This window comes from Cupressus sempervirens, chromosome 7 (assembly GCF_028749045.1).
Source record: "Cupressus sempervirens isolate cs-2001-9-10 chromosome 7, ASM2874904v1, whole genome shotgun sequence".
NCBI lineage: Eukaryota > Viridiplantae > Streptophyta > Pinopsida > Cupressales > Cupressaceae > Cupressus > Cupressus sempervirens.
Genome location: NC_143124.1, coordinates 533,249,456 through 533,266,351, shown reverse-complemented (window position 1 = coordinate 533,266,351; position 16,896 = coordinate 533,249,456). Strand labels below are relative to the sequence as shown.

General features: G+C 37.8%; 1 protein-coding gene across 5 annotated transcripts in view; it reads left to right on the top strand.

Moving 5' to 3' along the window:
* MEE44 (Nucleotidyltransferase family protein) overlaps positions 1-16,896 on the top strand; it is a 195,650-nt gene that overhangs the window by 126,196 nt on the left and 52,558 nt on the right. For all 5 annotated transcript variants that reach the window (XM_089791915.1, XM_089791913.1, XM_089791914.1 and 2 more), the window contains exons 11-15: positions 4,357-4,416; positions 5,948-5,988; positions 6,088-6,165; positions 6,373-6,469; positions 6,751-6,921. In XM_089791915.1, the coding sequence (XP_089648041.1) occupies positions 4,357-4,416; positions 5,948-5,988; positions 6,088-6,165; positions 6,373-6,469; positions 6,751-6,891 (417 nt within the window). In that variant the 3' untranslated portion in view covers positions 6,892-6,921. The remainder of the gene's footprint in view (positions 1-4,356; positions 4,417-5,947; positions 5,989-6,087; positions 6,166-6,372; positions 6,470-6,750; positions 6,922-16,896) is intronic.

Sequence of the window (16,896 nt, the reverse complement as noted above, 5' to 3'; positions counted from 1 at the left end):
GCTATCAGATCCATGAAGTGTAGTAGAGCTGCTGATGAGGAAGGTTTCCAGGCCAAGCTTTTCAAGTTCGGGGCCTCAGTTCTAGGTCCTTACCTCTCTATTCTGTTTAATAGAGTGATCCACTCTGGGTTTCCGATTTCTTGGTCTAGGCACTTGATTCATCCCATTCACAAGATCGGGCCTATTTCTGATCCGGGGAACTATAGAACCATCATGATTGGGCACACTTTTGCCAAACTATATGCTATAGCTCTTAATACTATGTTATCTGTGGAGCTAGATAAGATTGGTTGTAGGGCTAGAGGGGAGGCTGGCTTTCGGGCAAATTATCAGACTATGGATCACATCTTCACGCTACGGGCTATTATTGAGGAGGCTAGACACAGATCGAAAAAGGTGTACTGTTGCTTTGTTGATTTTCGCAAAGCTTTTAACTCTGTTCCTAGGGTGGCTCTGTTTGAGAGACTTAGGGAAATTGGTATTTCTGAGATGCTGCGTATCTCTACTATGAGATTATATGAGATTGTGGTCAGCAGATTCCGGACTCCTGATGGCTTTTCGGATCCAATCTATAGTACCATTGGGGTTAAGCAGGGGTGTCCTCTCTCTCCTTTATTTGGGTTATATATTGATGAGTTGGAGGACTTCCTCTTCAAGTCTTCGCTCCCGGGAGATGGTTGTTATCTTAATCAGGTTCTGATCTCAATTCTTCTCTTTGCGGATGATATTGTTCTCCTTGCTTCCTCTCCTGATAGGTTACAGAGACTTCTTGATAGATTGGCTTTATTTTGTGATCAGAGACAGCTGGTGGTTAACTTGGGGTAAGACTCGGATCATGGTCTTTAATTGTTTAAAGACCTCTCATCTTCACTTTATGTTTTGGGGCCAGGAGATTGAGATTACTTCATCCTACATATATTGGGGGTTATGTTTTTTGGACTGCGGTTTAGTATGAGACCTGCTATTCAGCCCAGAGTTAATAAGGGTATGGGTTCTCTTGCTTTGCTTGAGAAATCGTGCTTTAGACATCACTTTCAGGATACCTTGTCTAAGTTATGTCTCCTAGATGCTCTTGTTCGTCCGATTGTTCTTTATGGCTCTGTGGTTTGGGGCCCTTCTCTCCTTAGCTCGGATTGGGCCTCGATTGGGCGGGTCCAGACTTTGTTCTTGCTGCGCATTATTAGATGTCATAGATCTACTCCTCACAATATCATTCTTGCTGAGTTTGGTGCTCATCCTTTCAGACTCGCAGCCATTTTTGACTTAGTTTGGTTTCTTCATCACCTTTGTGGTTTTGCTTATATGGCTGGGGACCATGATCGCTACTCCTATTTAGCTTATTGTTCTTCGGTTTCTACGACAGCTGCTGAATCTGGTGTTCGTGTGCGGTGTTGGTATGGGCAGGCTTCCTCTTTGTTGAGCTCAATTGGGATCGATATTGATCGTCTCCCCCCTTTTCAGTTTTCCTTGGATGCTCCTGCTCATCTTCTCCTTTCTCGGTAGGAGTTAAATGAGCATGTTGGCCTTGATATTTATAGATGTTACATTATTGCTACCTGGGTTAACCCTCCTGGTGGGTTACGCCCACGGATGTCTTTTTATGCGACACACTTCTTGGGGATCTCTAATGGGATTATTGCCCGACCTAGCTATCTCTCACGACGTTGGTCTCATGCCCTACGGATCTCTTTAGGTTCTTTCAGAGTTGGTTCTCACTGTCTTCAGGCTCAGTCGAATCATCATATTGACAGGGAGGAGCGGACCTGTTTGTTTTGTACCACAAGGGAGGTGGAGAATGAGGCTCACTTTCTTTTTCGATGCCCTATTTATTATGAGATCAGAGGGAGGTACTTTTGTTTGTTCAGAGAGTGCTTCTCTCTCTATAATTTCTTCAGCCATTATGATTAGAGATGCCTTGCACTGTATCTTCGGGAAGCCACTATGCTTAGGGATAGCATGATTTAGACTCTGCTACCACATCGACACTCTTCTACTCAACTCATTACTGCCTTTTTCCCACGACTATTCCCCCTTACGTGGTGTGAAAAGACCCTCTAGCTCTATTCGGCCTAGTGAGCTTTCGAGATGCGTTAGATCTCGTTCTGCTTATTTACACCAGCGATACTCCTCTGGGACGGGTCGAAGACAGTGCAGTACCTATACGCATCGACACATGTATCATTCTATGACAGATTTCTTTTCGCCCAAAAAAGCCTCCTAGTGCTTTCCCGGTCTCTGCGATCTGTTGCTTGTTTTTGTTTGTTGTTGTTGCTTTTCTTCGGACACCTTTGTGTGCTCCTGCTGGGTTCTGCTCTGCCTTTGTTGTAATCTTTCAGTCCCATAGACCTCTTCTTGGTCTTTTGTTGGACATTAATATCATTATCTTAACTTATCTTGATGGGGTCCCTTTTGCAGTAGTCTTCCTCTCCCTTTTAAAATGCACCTGTAGTCTAAGATGTGAATTTTGATGTGAATCCACCACAGATGATGAATCGGGCTATCTCCAATCCACCTAGAAATCTTGAAGATTTCCATCCTTAGTCTACATCCAACTAGAAAATCTTGAAGGTTTCTGTCCTCTGTCTACAACCAACTAGAAAATCCTGAAGGTTTCCGTCCTCAAGCTTTAACAAGAGAAAGCTAGCAGCTTCCCAAAGTTCTCCAAAGAGAAACCAGAAAATCAATCTCATATTTAAGCATGCTGAAAATGAACTCCTCGTCCTTCGTTTATGCTCGAATAGTGACTCTTTAGTTTCCTTCTCCTGTCCTTTCGTCTTTTTCAAATTCCCTTTATAATATTAAATTGACCTATTTATTAATTTTCTTTGAACTCTCATAAGTCAGAATTCGTAATGTCCCAAAAAGGGGACATTACAGTATCAACGCATTTGAGGGGACCATTTATCTCTTGATGAGGATGGAAAACTTCAAGATTTTCTAGGTGGATTGGACATAGCGCAATTCATCATCTGTGGTTGATTTACATCAGAATTCACATCTGAGACTACAGGTGCATTTTGTTGTTTCTCTTCAATCTGATTGTGTAACTGTATTTAAGATAGGATTTTTGATATCTAGTTATTGTATTGTTGATGTATAATGCAATAACATATTTTGAGATCTTTTAATGAGCATTACTGATTCATTGCTGCTTTATTCTGTTGGGTTTATTTGCAAAAGATATATGTTGTTTTCTGAAAATTATTTCAGAATAAATTTGGGGAAAATATCTGACTGGGATATTACAGATACCATGTTATAAATGTGGTAGTTTGATATTTCAATATTAAACAATGGAGATTCGATCTCCTCAAGTAGAGAAATACAAGATTATGTTTCTAAATGAAACAAATGTTAACTGAGTACAAAAAAGCAAACAAACTAATAAAACTAAACCTACTAAAAATGACCATTAGAAACATTATATTATTATTCTAATATCAGTTTGATATCGGCCATCTTTTGAGCTGTATTGTTTTTTTTAGTATATGTTTTTGTGATTCTTGGGCTTATGCTTGGCTCAGCACAAGGATTACTGTATCACCATTCTATAAGTTGGTGGGTTATATGAGTGTTGTGGTTGCATAAAACAAACATTTTCATATGGGTTCTAGGATCAAGCATGAGTCATTTTTGGATTTTTAAGTTTTTATCATATTAAGAGTGATGATAATCAATGCCTTTAGCTACTCTTGAGCTGCATTGTAACATAATATTTGTGTTTCATAGAGGAAATATAGGGGTGTTAAACATTGGAACTCCTGACTGGAGTTATATTTTTGCATCAACTTAAAGTCTCATTGACATTTTATTTTACATTGAAAATAGAGGTGTCAGTTTGAGTTTTCATTTTGGAGTTTTCCCTGACATGTTAGGGGCTTCATTGCTCGTCATTGTTATCACTTTTTTCTTTTATGACATGGTGCTTTATCAATTCAAGTTATCCCATTATTTAGACTTTTTGAACTGATAAAATAAGCATCCCGTAAGCTTAAATATCACTTCAGGGGCGTAGCTTTCTTTAGTTGACAAGCCATCTCGAAAGTTTCATTGTAAATGGGTTTTAAACTTTTGTACTATTCAGTATGACATGAGAGTTGGTAAGTCAATGTGCTTTCCATAGAAGAGCTTACCTTTGATGTCTGGGCTTTGCTTGCCAGACAGAAGTGAATCTTTATTTAGTATGAACAGAAAAGATCCTTTTAAACTTACTAACATATCTGTAAGTTATATATTGTCATGGATCTGTATTTTATGGAATTTTCTTATATATAGATATTTTCAAGAGCTTTTAGGATTCTCAATTTCAATGTCAAAACAGATTACTTGATTGTGGTTATCATTCTGTGCCATCAGGTCTTGTTAATCACAAGGTTTATTCAACATGAACACCACGCTGGTCGAGCAATAAACCAGGTATGGAAAGGAATTGGATATGGAACTAATAACGATTCCAAAATATTGCATGTTCAATATTTATAGAGTAAATATAGTGTTGATTTGACATTTGACATTTGCTCTTCTACACGAGCTTCTGTGTATTAGACTTTCTATGATTTTACTGAAATTCTCAAATTGACCATGTAACTGGTTCAATAAGTGCACCATAAATTTTGTTAGTTTTCCATCTATCTTGTTGAAATTCTAGTTTGATTAATGCTCATATGCAGGGCTATAGAAATTGATGTGTTTGACTCAGTTTTTCCCATTCCATTTATGAAAAACTATTTTGCCTTGCAATACTGTTGCTATCAGTCAGGAATCAATACCAAATTCTTTCTTCAGGATTAACTATTAACATTATCAGATTTTTATTTATGTCTGGACTTAGCTGTCCATCCATGTTGTATGAGATATCCCTTGTGGACATGGTGGCTTCTCACTTTGCCCATATCGAATTTTCCTGAACTTATTCTTTTGATTTTGTGATGTAATATCTATGGCAACCTATGGATCTGAGCATTGAGTCTATGTAACATTCAATATGCTCTTAGGGTAATCTGTAGATCTATAGATGGATACTTGTGCTTGTAGGGGGATTGGTAGTTTTAAGTTATAATCTACTTGTTCTTGAAGAAAGAACAATTCTATCCATGAAGATGAAAAATACTCACAAACCTATACAATGAGTAGCAATGGAAACTGAAGGTTAAGAACAAAAAAATAACGATATATACAATATAACAATAGATTTCACCCAGGGAATGCCTTTTAGGAAAAAGCCGAACAAAATCAATACTAGTTATATTAACTCAACCATTCATACCGAAAGGATATACTTCTCACATTTGCTTTTGTCTAATTGATTCACAATTTTTTTTAGACGTATCGGTATAGAAGGTTGTTAAGAAGTATTACAATATAACGTGCTTACAACCGTGGGCTGTAAAATCCATCTGTAAGGGGTGGAAAACGTGCATAGTATATTACACATCTAACACAAGCTCCTCCTTGTTGTATAGTTTATATGGGGGACATGCATACCTTAACTCATCTACTAAGAGCATTTGTTATTATATATGTCGAACTCTCACAGGAACTATTTATTTTCTTATTTATGGTTATTCTAGATGTCTTGACTCTTAGGGTATGAGTTGCATATGGTTTCTTTTTCTTTATGTAGAAAATAGTTATTCTTCTTAGTTATCCATCCACACGGGCCTTTTCAAATGGCATGTACATGTGATCAGTTTGGTGCAATTACACATTGCCTAACTGCTTGATTTCTGAAGTGATTCACAATTTCAGTTGCATATCATGCTTAATTTGCTTTCGCATACTTAAAAAAAATCGGAAAGAGATTTAGTTGTAGTGGTAGCTGTTAGCATTTAGTACATGGGCTAGGAGAGCTTTTTTATGTTTCTTGTATGTGGTTGATTCATGTACGATTTTATCCTTTGCTTCACAAATTGTTAGAGAGGATATTTGTTTATTTTTTCTTGTGCAGAACCTTGGGAGCTTGTTTATGGATTTTCTATACTTTTTTGGGTAAGCTGTAATGTTGTTGAAATTTATTTCCCATTAAAGACTGGTCTGCTTTGTTTCATTTTATGCATGGGGGGCAATAAAATCTTTGTTTATTTTCAGATGTGTATTTGATCCACGCCAAATGCGTGTATCAATATATGGGAGTGGCATGTATGTGAATAGAGATCGTGGTCAGAGGTAAAGAAAAGCTAGGTTAAATTTACTTATTTGTCAAATAATAAGGCCAAACATTGTCCTTTGTTTCTTTCTATTATCTGAAAATTTTCCATTCACTTCATGTGTTGACATTGACAGCATTTGGATCAATAATTATAGGTTGCCAAAATTATCAATGTAATGTGTAAGTGATCTAATATTTGTTGATATTTTTTCAATTTATGTCAGTATCGATCCACTGCATATTGATGATCCTATACATGATCCTCCACATCAAGCAAACAATGTTGGGCGTAACTGTTTTCGTATACATCAGTGCATTAAGGTTTGTAATCTACAGCATTTTTAGAGCTTTTTGACAACTTCAAACATCAGCCTGGAAATCTGAGTAAAGCACCTTTAAATTTAGAATCAGACTTTATCTTATTCTTAATATTATTGGATCTTATGTACTCTTATTACTGTTTAATCAATGTAGCAGATATGATCAAATTTTAAAATGACATATTGGTTTTGATTAATGTTTTGTAAAAGAAAGATGATGCTACAGGAAATGTAAGCTGTCAGCAACTAATCATTTGTTGTGATATCATTTTTTCCTAGCAGGCGTTTTCAGATGCTCATTCTGTTCTAGAAAAGGAACTTGTCGATCTCGCCAATGTTACAGATATAAATGAAGAGGCGGGAAGAAAAATTCTTCCAAAAATCATACCAAGCATTGCTGGCATATTTAAAGACAAAAGTTGATATCTGAGAGATGCCAATCTTCTTGGGAAGGTATACTAGTACATTGCTATTCATAAAACATGATAACTTCGTACATAGCTCTGCTGTATGAGGTATATTTCTACTACAAGAAAGAAATAAACAAATACATTGAGCAAGTTAATGAAGACCCTTGTAGACTGTATTAGAGAAGCTAATCTTTTGAGGGTTTGTGATGAATGAAGAGATACTGAGGGGCATGCCTGAACTTGAAATTACCATAATCAATTCTCCCCAACAACCTTTGTATCTTATTAGTGGTGTTTCAATATCATGAGAATGACAATAGGTAGATGACTATGCCTCAATGGAACCAAGAAGCGATGGAACAAATGCATGTAGTCCACAATTACATTTTTAAAATACCAAAAAATAGCTTCTAGTTCTAAGAAGAGACATCAAACAAAACTCTACCAAAAAAACAAGAAATTGATTGGCTGAACCATAGAGTAAATCAAGTTCACCAGCATAAACGAGCCTTCAGAACTGGCTGTGACCAATGGAGAAGTTGTTGATTTGATGGTTAAAGATTTATCTTACCCCTGCTATCTTGGGATGAAATATTGCAACACTGGCAAACACTAGGAATGATACCAGCACATATAAACTTTTGCAACAAATGGTTAAACCGTTAAAGGGACTTAAAAAAATCTATCTTAGGTACCACAGATAAGGTTGGTTCGTCTGAGGCCTTTCTAGGCTGGATTATAAGAGAAGTGAAAGGTAATAAAGATGTGTTGATGAGGAGAGGTGATACATAACAAGGTGAAGCATATATTTAAACCAACATATATTATAGCTTCCCCCTGTTTGTGAACAATAATAGAATAATCACAGAGCAAGAGAATTAAAGGTTTATATTTCAATTTACTAGCATTTTCACCAAGTTGTTGGTTCTGGTATGGGATTGAGTATGGGTAGTAGGGTTTTGGTATGCCGGGAGTGAGAATTTATTTTTCTTGGGTTAATTACATTTGGGTACAGCTGTGTATGTGTGTGCACATAATAAATGTTATGTCATATATCATATAGGTCTAGAATGATGCAAATGAAAAATTTGAAATAAATACAAATTGTTTTAATTGTCTTTAATCTTCATCAAAAGGATTTAAATCAAGGTCATTGTTTGGTTTAGAACTTTAATATGATGCATAGGAGTCTCATCATCATCATCATTGACTCTACCAAGCTTTGTACAAGGCTTTGCAATACATAGTTAAAAAAATGGACTTGGCACTTGTTTGGTAAATACTCAACACATTCATTGAGCATTTGAAAATATTTGTTGTTTTTACATATTCTTTGAAAACTATACTGATTTATTCCTCATGTATTTTTCCTTTTATATTTTATGTCTAATGTTTGTCATAGATATTGTTGAATATGTTGTCATTGATGTCAAAGGTTGACGATTAAGGTTGTATGAACTTCAGAGGATTACTTAAGTAATAGAGGCTTGGTTTGAGCTGCCTGGTTGCCTGTTTGAGGAGTTTGAGGTGCTTGAGCTAGTTGATTGTCTCCTCGAGCTGCCTACTTATCTACTTCATCGCCATATCATCTGCCATGTCACCAATTGAATATTTTAGGTTCATGGTTTAATCAAATAAGGGGAATCATTCTTTATTTACGGTGTGATGACTTTTGGAGTGAAATGTTAGTGCTCCAAGTTTGTGGGATTGAAAAGGTGACACCTTATCTCATATTAAAAACCAACTCATGTGATATATGGCCACATGTTTATTTGTATTAAAGCTTGGCTATTTGAGGTGGAAAGACTTAATTTAATAACGGACCGCTTTCTTGTAATGATTCTGAGTTGAGTGGCTTAATACTTTATTGGTTCAATACTTGGTCTTAAAAATTTAAAATGATTCTTTCATCTGTGTTAATATCAATTACTGGGTGGCTCTTAATTATTAAATTGGAGTCGTGCAGTGATTACTGTTTTAGCTGGGCCATGTAACTATGTAATTGTGCAGCATTTTAATTGTATGAAGTTGAATCGACTAATCAGGGAGTTGTTTTCTGTGAAATAGCAGATTATATTTGTTGCGGGATGATACATTTGTAGGCAGATATAGCATGTTTGTAGAGTGAAAGTTGAATGGATTAGTCAAATATATGACTGAGTTGAGCCTTAAAAAATGAGTTTTTGTTTTGATGTGAGCAAAAATTCAAATTGTGAAATGGAAGAAAGGTGCGTTGGCTACTATTACTGACTGGGCAGTGTAACGTTAGAGATTGAAGAGTTATTGTGTTATTGAGCATAAATGGGCATATAGCTACTGGGTGGTGTTCAAGGAATATATTGTGCAATACCTTTCAGTTGAATGTGCCTTTTCAAAACAGGTTGATGCGACTATGTTACTGACACATCTCTGACAGGTGATTCTTCTAGTGTGTGGGTTATGACAAATTTGAAATATATTTGTAACTGTGCAAAAGCCATGTGGTGAGAAATTCATGAAGTCAGGTGACTATATGGAGAGAAGTATTTGTATTAAACAAATATTCATTCCATGCTGGAAGAAATATATATTGGGGCGTGATTATGCACTTATATAGATGCTGAGTTATGTAGTTGAGTATATAAGACAAAAGTTGATCAAACGGCTCCAGTCGTGTATTTCATTGCAGTTGAGAGTTGTGTGCTGGAGCAATTTCTTGTGAAAGAAGTGATTCATGATACTTGCAGGGCATTATCAATTTTCCTGTTTTTGCTAATAAAAAGGGGTGCTGTGTAAAGTGCCGAGATTTTTTTGAAAATTGGTATCAAGTTCTACATTTGAATTGGTGCTCAAACTAAGGTTGGTGCCAAAGCTGATTGGAGTTGATACTTGCTTTTGTAAATTGGGTTGGTGCCCATTTTTGTTAATGAAAACAATTTTATACAATGCTTTCTTACCCTAAAGGGGTTTCTACAAGAAATTTTGTGTTTGAGCTTTTGATGGTTGCTCTTTTATGTTTGCATTCATTTAAAAGTGTAAAAATTTGGAATACTAATTCATTCCCCCTTCAGTATTTTTTGTGTGGCCTTTAGTTGGTATTAGAGTGGGGTTTCTTTAGAAAAAGAGCTTAAATGGTTGGAGGTTAATCTTGATTGCATAGATGGGTTCTCATGGAGGTCTTGCTACGAATAGAGCACTCTTATTTGATGGCTCCAACTACACATTCTGGAGGATTCAGATGTGTACTTCTATAATGTCTCTTGGTTTTGATGTTTGGAGATTGATTACACAATTCTTGCAACTCCTCCAATGAATGCTGATGGAAATAAGGCTTTTGAAAGTAATAAAAAAGTTATGAATACAATCTTATTTGTATTATCAGAGATAAAATTTATGAAAGTTATGCATTGAGATTCAGCTCATGAGATTTGAGACAAACTTCAAAAAACATGTTGTCGGTAAATTTTATATTGTAGCCAATAGGTAGAATAGTATCCGAATGGGCACGTGATGATTGAGTCACCCCTTCGGGAAAGTATATGTACACCGTCCGAAAGGGACTTTGGGATCATCATTGTAATAAATCATATCGAATATTTAGTATCTTCTGTATACATGCGAATAATAAAGGAAATACTTCTGTGTTACATGTTCTTGTCTATTGTCTGAATTCATTAATAAATTGTTTACCCTGTATGGTAAACATTTGGCGCCGTTGCCTATAAGGACCGGGTCCTATGAATGTCGAACACATTGAATAAAGATAGAAAGAAGAATCCAGAAGATGATAGCATAAGTGTGGCACAGGAAATATTAAACCACACACAACAAAGTGACCAGAGGCATAGACTCCAACAACTCGCCGAAGGGTACGACAGTGGTGTCACAGGAGGTGACCATGGTACCACGAGAGCACTGATGAACAGAGTGCAATCACCAAGTCGATCAAGGTAGAGGTTGATAGAAGAAGCCCGAGAAAGGCGAAGGGTGATCGAAGGAACAAAGGAAGAATTGGCAAACTAGTATACGCCAAGGGGGAATTCGGACGGAAGGGAAAGGACCAGCGCGGCTCAGAGTGTTCGAGGAACATGAGCGTGGGGTGAACTTTTCATCCCTAATACACCTGACAAGCAAATACAGTTTGGTCAAAACAACCAAGTCCTTGAGGAAGCCTTCACACCACTCAAGAATGTAGGTAACCGTAACGCAGGTGTTCAGAGTGGTATGAAAGTACAAAACAATGCTGATACCGACAACCACGCACAACAAAAGAAAGAAAGGGTACTGATGGCTGGTCCAAAGGAAAAGTTACCAAAGTTAGATGGGGATGGCACGGCTGACCCAATTAGACACTGTAAAACTTCTGGAACGATTGGACAACAAATGGAGAAAGTGACCACGGCAAATGGGCAAGGCAATTTCTAACCACCTTACGAGGTGTAGCAATTGATTGGTTTTCAGACACTGATCCGGCAAAGCTAACCACACGGGAAAACATAAAGAAGGAATTTATTACAGAGTTTCAACAGATACGAGATGACAACAAGATAGTAGCAAAAATCTATACCACAAAACAAGGAAGAAATGAAACAGTTCGTGTATATGCTAGAAAGCTAAAAGAATTAGTAAATAAAATAGAAAGTAAGCTATTAGACAGGATGAAACAGAGATGGTTCATAGAGGGACTATGACCAGAGTTAAAAAGGAAAATGAAGATTGGACCGCCATTGTCGTACACTGAAGCATACAATCGAGTGGACTTAGAGAGTGAATAGAAGACAAAAAAGAAGAAAAGCAGATCACCCGACTTGGATGAATCCTCTTCTGAGGATAGCAGTAGTGATGAAAATGGCAGTAAGAAGGTTCGAGCCCTCCAGAAGGATATGATCAGGATGATGAAAGAGTTTAAGAATATGCAGAAAGGGAATAGCCAGACCAAAAAAAATGAGCTATGGTGCACAGAATGCAAGACAGAAGGTCACACTAAGGGATCCTGTTCGAAGAATCAGTTCTATGATATCTACCAAATCGCGGGACATTCCACAAAGGAATGCCCATTCAATATGAAAAAAAGAGGGCATCAACAAGTACTCCTGACATAGGAAGCATCCACGTCAGGATGGAACGAAAACACAAATAATGACGGTGCCACCTCGGGTGGGTATAGAAACAATAGAAGGGGACAAAACAACAACACCAACAACAACAATAATAACAATAATAATGGGGGTCGCAGTCGAATTCAGTATGATGCGAATGGCTGACCGATGTTTCAATGTCGGGCATGCAACTCGTGGGGCCATTTTGCAGGAAACTGTACAACTACGAACACACTGAAGTTGTTATGCAGATGGTGTGGTCTTGGAGACCATGAAGATGCCAAGTGCCTGAAATTGAAATCAGGAGTGAATTTGATCAGTATCGAATCAGGAACGGATGAAGAGGAAGTCTTGCCAATTACACGTAAACAGGGAAAGCTGTATTGAGACTCGACGGAAGAAAAGAAGAGATTGGAAGAAGCACGGGCAGAAATTGAGAAGGGGATGCAGACAGAGAAATCATAGGCAGAGAAGGGGGACACTGCAGGTACCTCAATGAGGAACTACGCAGAATGAAACATCATAAGGCGGATATTACAAACTCCTCACAATGCCCCAACTACGAACGACACTCACAAACATGGCTCCGGTTGCTAAACTTCCAGAAGAACCTAGGAAGGAGAAGGGAAGTGGAACAAGCGCAATAGACCCAATGCTACTAGCCCTCACACTAGGAAGGCATCTAGCGGTTGTAGAAATGGGTATATTGGGAATGATCCTCTCAAACACAATTGTGGACGGAGGTTCAGGGGTAAATGTCCTATTGGAAGATACCTGGAAGAAGTTGGGATAGCTGACGTTGTGGCCACCCACGTTCCAATTGCTAATTGTAGACCAAGATGGCATTAAGCCTCTAGGGATCCTGATGGCACAACCAGTAACTATTGGAACACGGCTGTTCCTACTCGACTTTGTAGTCATCCTACTAAAAAGAAGGGGATATGATGCCATTCTTGGATGAGGGTGGCTCGTACAAGCAAAGGTTAAACATGATTGGAAAAAGAATACACTATCAATTGAGAGCAAACGATGGAGATTTATTATTGATTTACATACACAAATGGTGGGAGAAGAAGCCGAATCATCCGATTCAGAAGGAGAGGACGAAGGTAAGAAGCAAATGAAACCAGATGAGGAAGGAGTCCTACGTTTAGAAGGTGGATTGAAGGACGATGATCTGGATTCGGTAGACGGTCTATTTCACTGGCAAGTGGAGGATTATGAGCTCTTTTCGAGTTGTAAAATGTTGAGTCGACGAAGGTGAGAAAGGAGAGGAAAAGGAATGTCCAAAGGAATCTAGAGAAGCGTAAGAAGGAAAGGCGGTTATGGCTGAAGCTGAAGGGAAGAACATACTGTATGAACCCAGCGAAAGGAAAGATTCCACTGTACAGTACATGATGAACGAACTATGCAGAAAGAAAATGTTACATCGCACCACGGATATAGTAGAAAGGTGCCGACAGCAAGGAAAACACATTGTACGGTCTGCACAGGAAACAAAGAGGAAGGGCTTAATAAAAATTGCAGTACTATGAAGTGCAGGTTCTAAAATCAAGAATACAATTATTGACGGCAAGGAGTGGTAGCTGACGAATTTCATGGTACCAAGTTCGAAGATTACGATCGAAAACAAGCTTGGAGATATGGAAAGTTTGAGGGAGGGATGGTATAATTTAAATAAACTTGATGAGCGACGATTGCAGGCACAATGGGCCATGAAGGTTATACAGAACAGGCATAAGGCATGGCATGACAAGCACTTGAAGTTGAACAGATTTCAATTGGAACAATTAGTTTTCAAGTATAAGAGGCATAATGAGATCAGACTAGGTAGATTTAAAATGAAGTGGGTTGGGCCATATAAATTCCACGAAGTGGGCGATAACAGAGCAATAAAATTATGGACGCTAGACGGAAAGGAAGTGGCCGATGCAGTGAATGGGTTGAAGTACGCAATGAATGATGGGTCGAAGTTGAAAATCTACCAAGAAAGAAATAATGCATCTCCTCCACCGACGAACAACTGATAGAATAGAATGACAAAAAATAATGTATATATGTAAAATAAGTGTAAAATGAAATCTTGTATTTTTATTTTTAAGTTGATAAACGTAATAAGGAATAAGTCAAGAAAAACACGGCCTTTCTGGAGATATAATGTTAAAAGAATATTGTAGCAACCACCATACAACCTTGGGAGTCCGAAAGCAAACAAGCCACTACCGTACGACCGTACGGGAAGAGACTAAGCTAAAACATCGTATGGTGTACGACACAAAGCACCAAATCACGAGCCGTACAACAATTTATATAAAAGGAGAAGATATGTACAAATATGGAAACGATTTTATTTTATTGTATTTGTATTGATCAAGTTCAAATAATAGAGAACAATTTGACTTGCTTATCGTGATAATGAATTATTTATAAGAAATAAAATGATTCACAAAAGATGAACTATAATATTTAACTCAAATGTAAATGAAACTCTTTCTGATTTTACTGCAAGAAAGTCATGTTGAAGACATCCAATATTTTGACGCTCTATCCAACACAATTTCTCACAATAATTGAAATATATGTCCAACACCCTCAGTATGTAGGAGCTTAGTTTGACTCCAATCTCTTCCATAAGATGAATCTAATAACTTATGAGCTTCAGAATGTGCAAAACTTAAAAAAATAAATATCTTGAATCGTATCTTGCTGAGTTTTACATCATATATTTATAGAGCCATTAAGGGGCATCGGTTTGTTTTCCAAACTTTGCACCCTTTCATAACAATACCTAACCAACGTTATAACTTTAATTTGATTTCAAATAAAATCAAATGCAATGGCTGATTCAATTATCCTTCTTTATATATCATCATCAGCTAGCACCTGCATCCTTTGCATTCACCGTCAGCTTATGATGCGTGTTTAGATTTCTTTGATGTTTGCGCATAATTGAACATCCCGTTAGCACCACCTCCAACTGATCCTTCCGCGCGCACTCCTCCTGAAGATCATTCGCGTTGTAGACAATCATTCTTCCTCAAAGCCAGCATGATACAACTTGGAGCAGACGTTTTCTTGACTGGCGCCAGAATCATCATTGGTCTCTCCTCACGAGCATATGTTTTGAACCTTGGTGCCTTCTCATCATGCCTGATTTGCCTTCCGACACATATCTTGAACCTGCAAGCAAACACACAAATCATGAGATATCAACTAGAAGAAATAAATCCTCCTTCCTAATCGGTCTGGGCACAAAGAATCCGTTGAGCACTAGCATCTAATCATTCCATCTTTTAAATTTAAATAGGCTCGATAAGAATAAATCCTGTGCGCTTTTCAACCAAAATCCCCATTTCGCATGATTCATGAAATTCATTAGTATTTGAAGGGGATAAATCTTCAGAAGGTTCAAACTCTCTTGCTTTTTTGTGTTGAGAAAACAGCCTCCACATCCCCTTGCTCTTCTCATTTGCATGAAGATGACGAGATTGATGTAGATATGGCTTTCTCGATGTCAGAACTTTATTTTCTGACTCCTGCCTTGGCACGTGATTGTTTGTGACGTAGGATTCCATAATATTGTTTTGCATTGACATACACGGGCTCTTCTTCTGTTTCAAGTTGCAGGAGCATACGAGCCTGTTGTACTCCAACCATGTGAGGGTGGATCATTGTTGAAGCTCCATAGGTCAGAATACCTCCAATACAAGGATCTGTGTAGGGGTATGAAGCACAGGCAATTGAATGACCAAGCTCCAATTGATGATGCAAAAAAATGTATTGTGATGGAATAAAACAAATGACTTTTTCTGCCAAATGCTGATTTTTTGTGCCATCTCCATTAGTCTGAACATAACTGATTTGTGCTACTTTTGATATTTTGAGAAGATTACTATATCTATGCTGCTCATTACCATCTCTTCCTTTGCTGGTTTAATGGATGCTCTGAAACCATATTAATGATAGCCCACTCTGCTTGTTAGTAGAATATTTGTAAAGAACTGAGCCATTGAATTAGGACGAATGATAAACATCCGGTGATAGTAATGAATATGTTTGTCAAGCCACAATACTTCATCAAGTCTCCAACCTCATATCTTGAATGGAGGCCAAATTTTTTTTTCCCCAAAATAAGGCTCCATTAGTAGGGACCCAAGGTGAGCAGTGGAAGAAAAAGTGCATTAACGAAGAAATGAGAAATAGTGTTAGAATAAAAAGCAAATGGGAATGAGATAAACAAAGGATAGAAAGAAAATAAAGGAGGTGTGTGAGCATATCTAACGTATACTGTACGGACTTAGAGAACATGGAACACCGTACGGGCGTATGACAATTAAATAAAGGGCGAAACAACACACAACAATTCAATTTGTACGACCTTTTAGGAGAGTAAAGCAAGAATACTGTATGGCTCTTGAACATCGTATGACTCTTGAAGAACACTATATGACTCTTTAAGAACACCGTATGACCCAATGTCATGGGAAGTGTGACTAGTTGATGAGACTTGGAGCTGTTGTAGGCGTGGACTGTTTGTATGCCAAAAGTGGAAAGGGCACTTGAGAAGCCTTTCAAAAGGGGTGCTACGCTTTGAGGCACTCGGAGTAGGTGTTTGGCGTGAGGCTATCTTGGTGGATGCATAGAGAGCTCGAGAGGAGCTGATCATTTAGTTGGAGGCAGTAGAGCGACACTTGGTTCAGCGTACCCATGCATTGGAAGTAGAGAAGGAAACACAGGTGGCTATCAAGGTTAGATTAGCTAAGGTGATAGTATTGTATTAGCAGAGGCTACAGATATGTCATGTTTTTGAGACCAGTTTGGTGCAGGCACGAGAGAAATGTGAATGTGATGTGACGGAAAAAGATCTATCCTGTTATAGTTAGTCACAGTTAATGTATTCTATTTTGTTAATCTGTCTCGGATATTTTGTAATTGTTGTC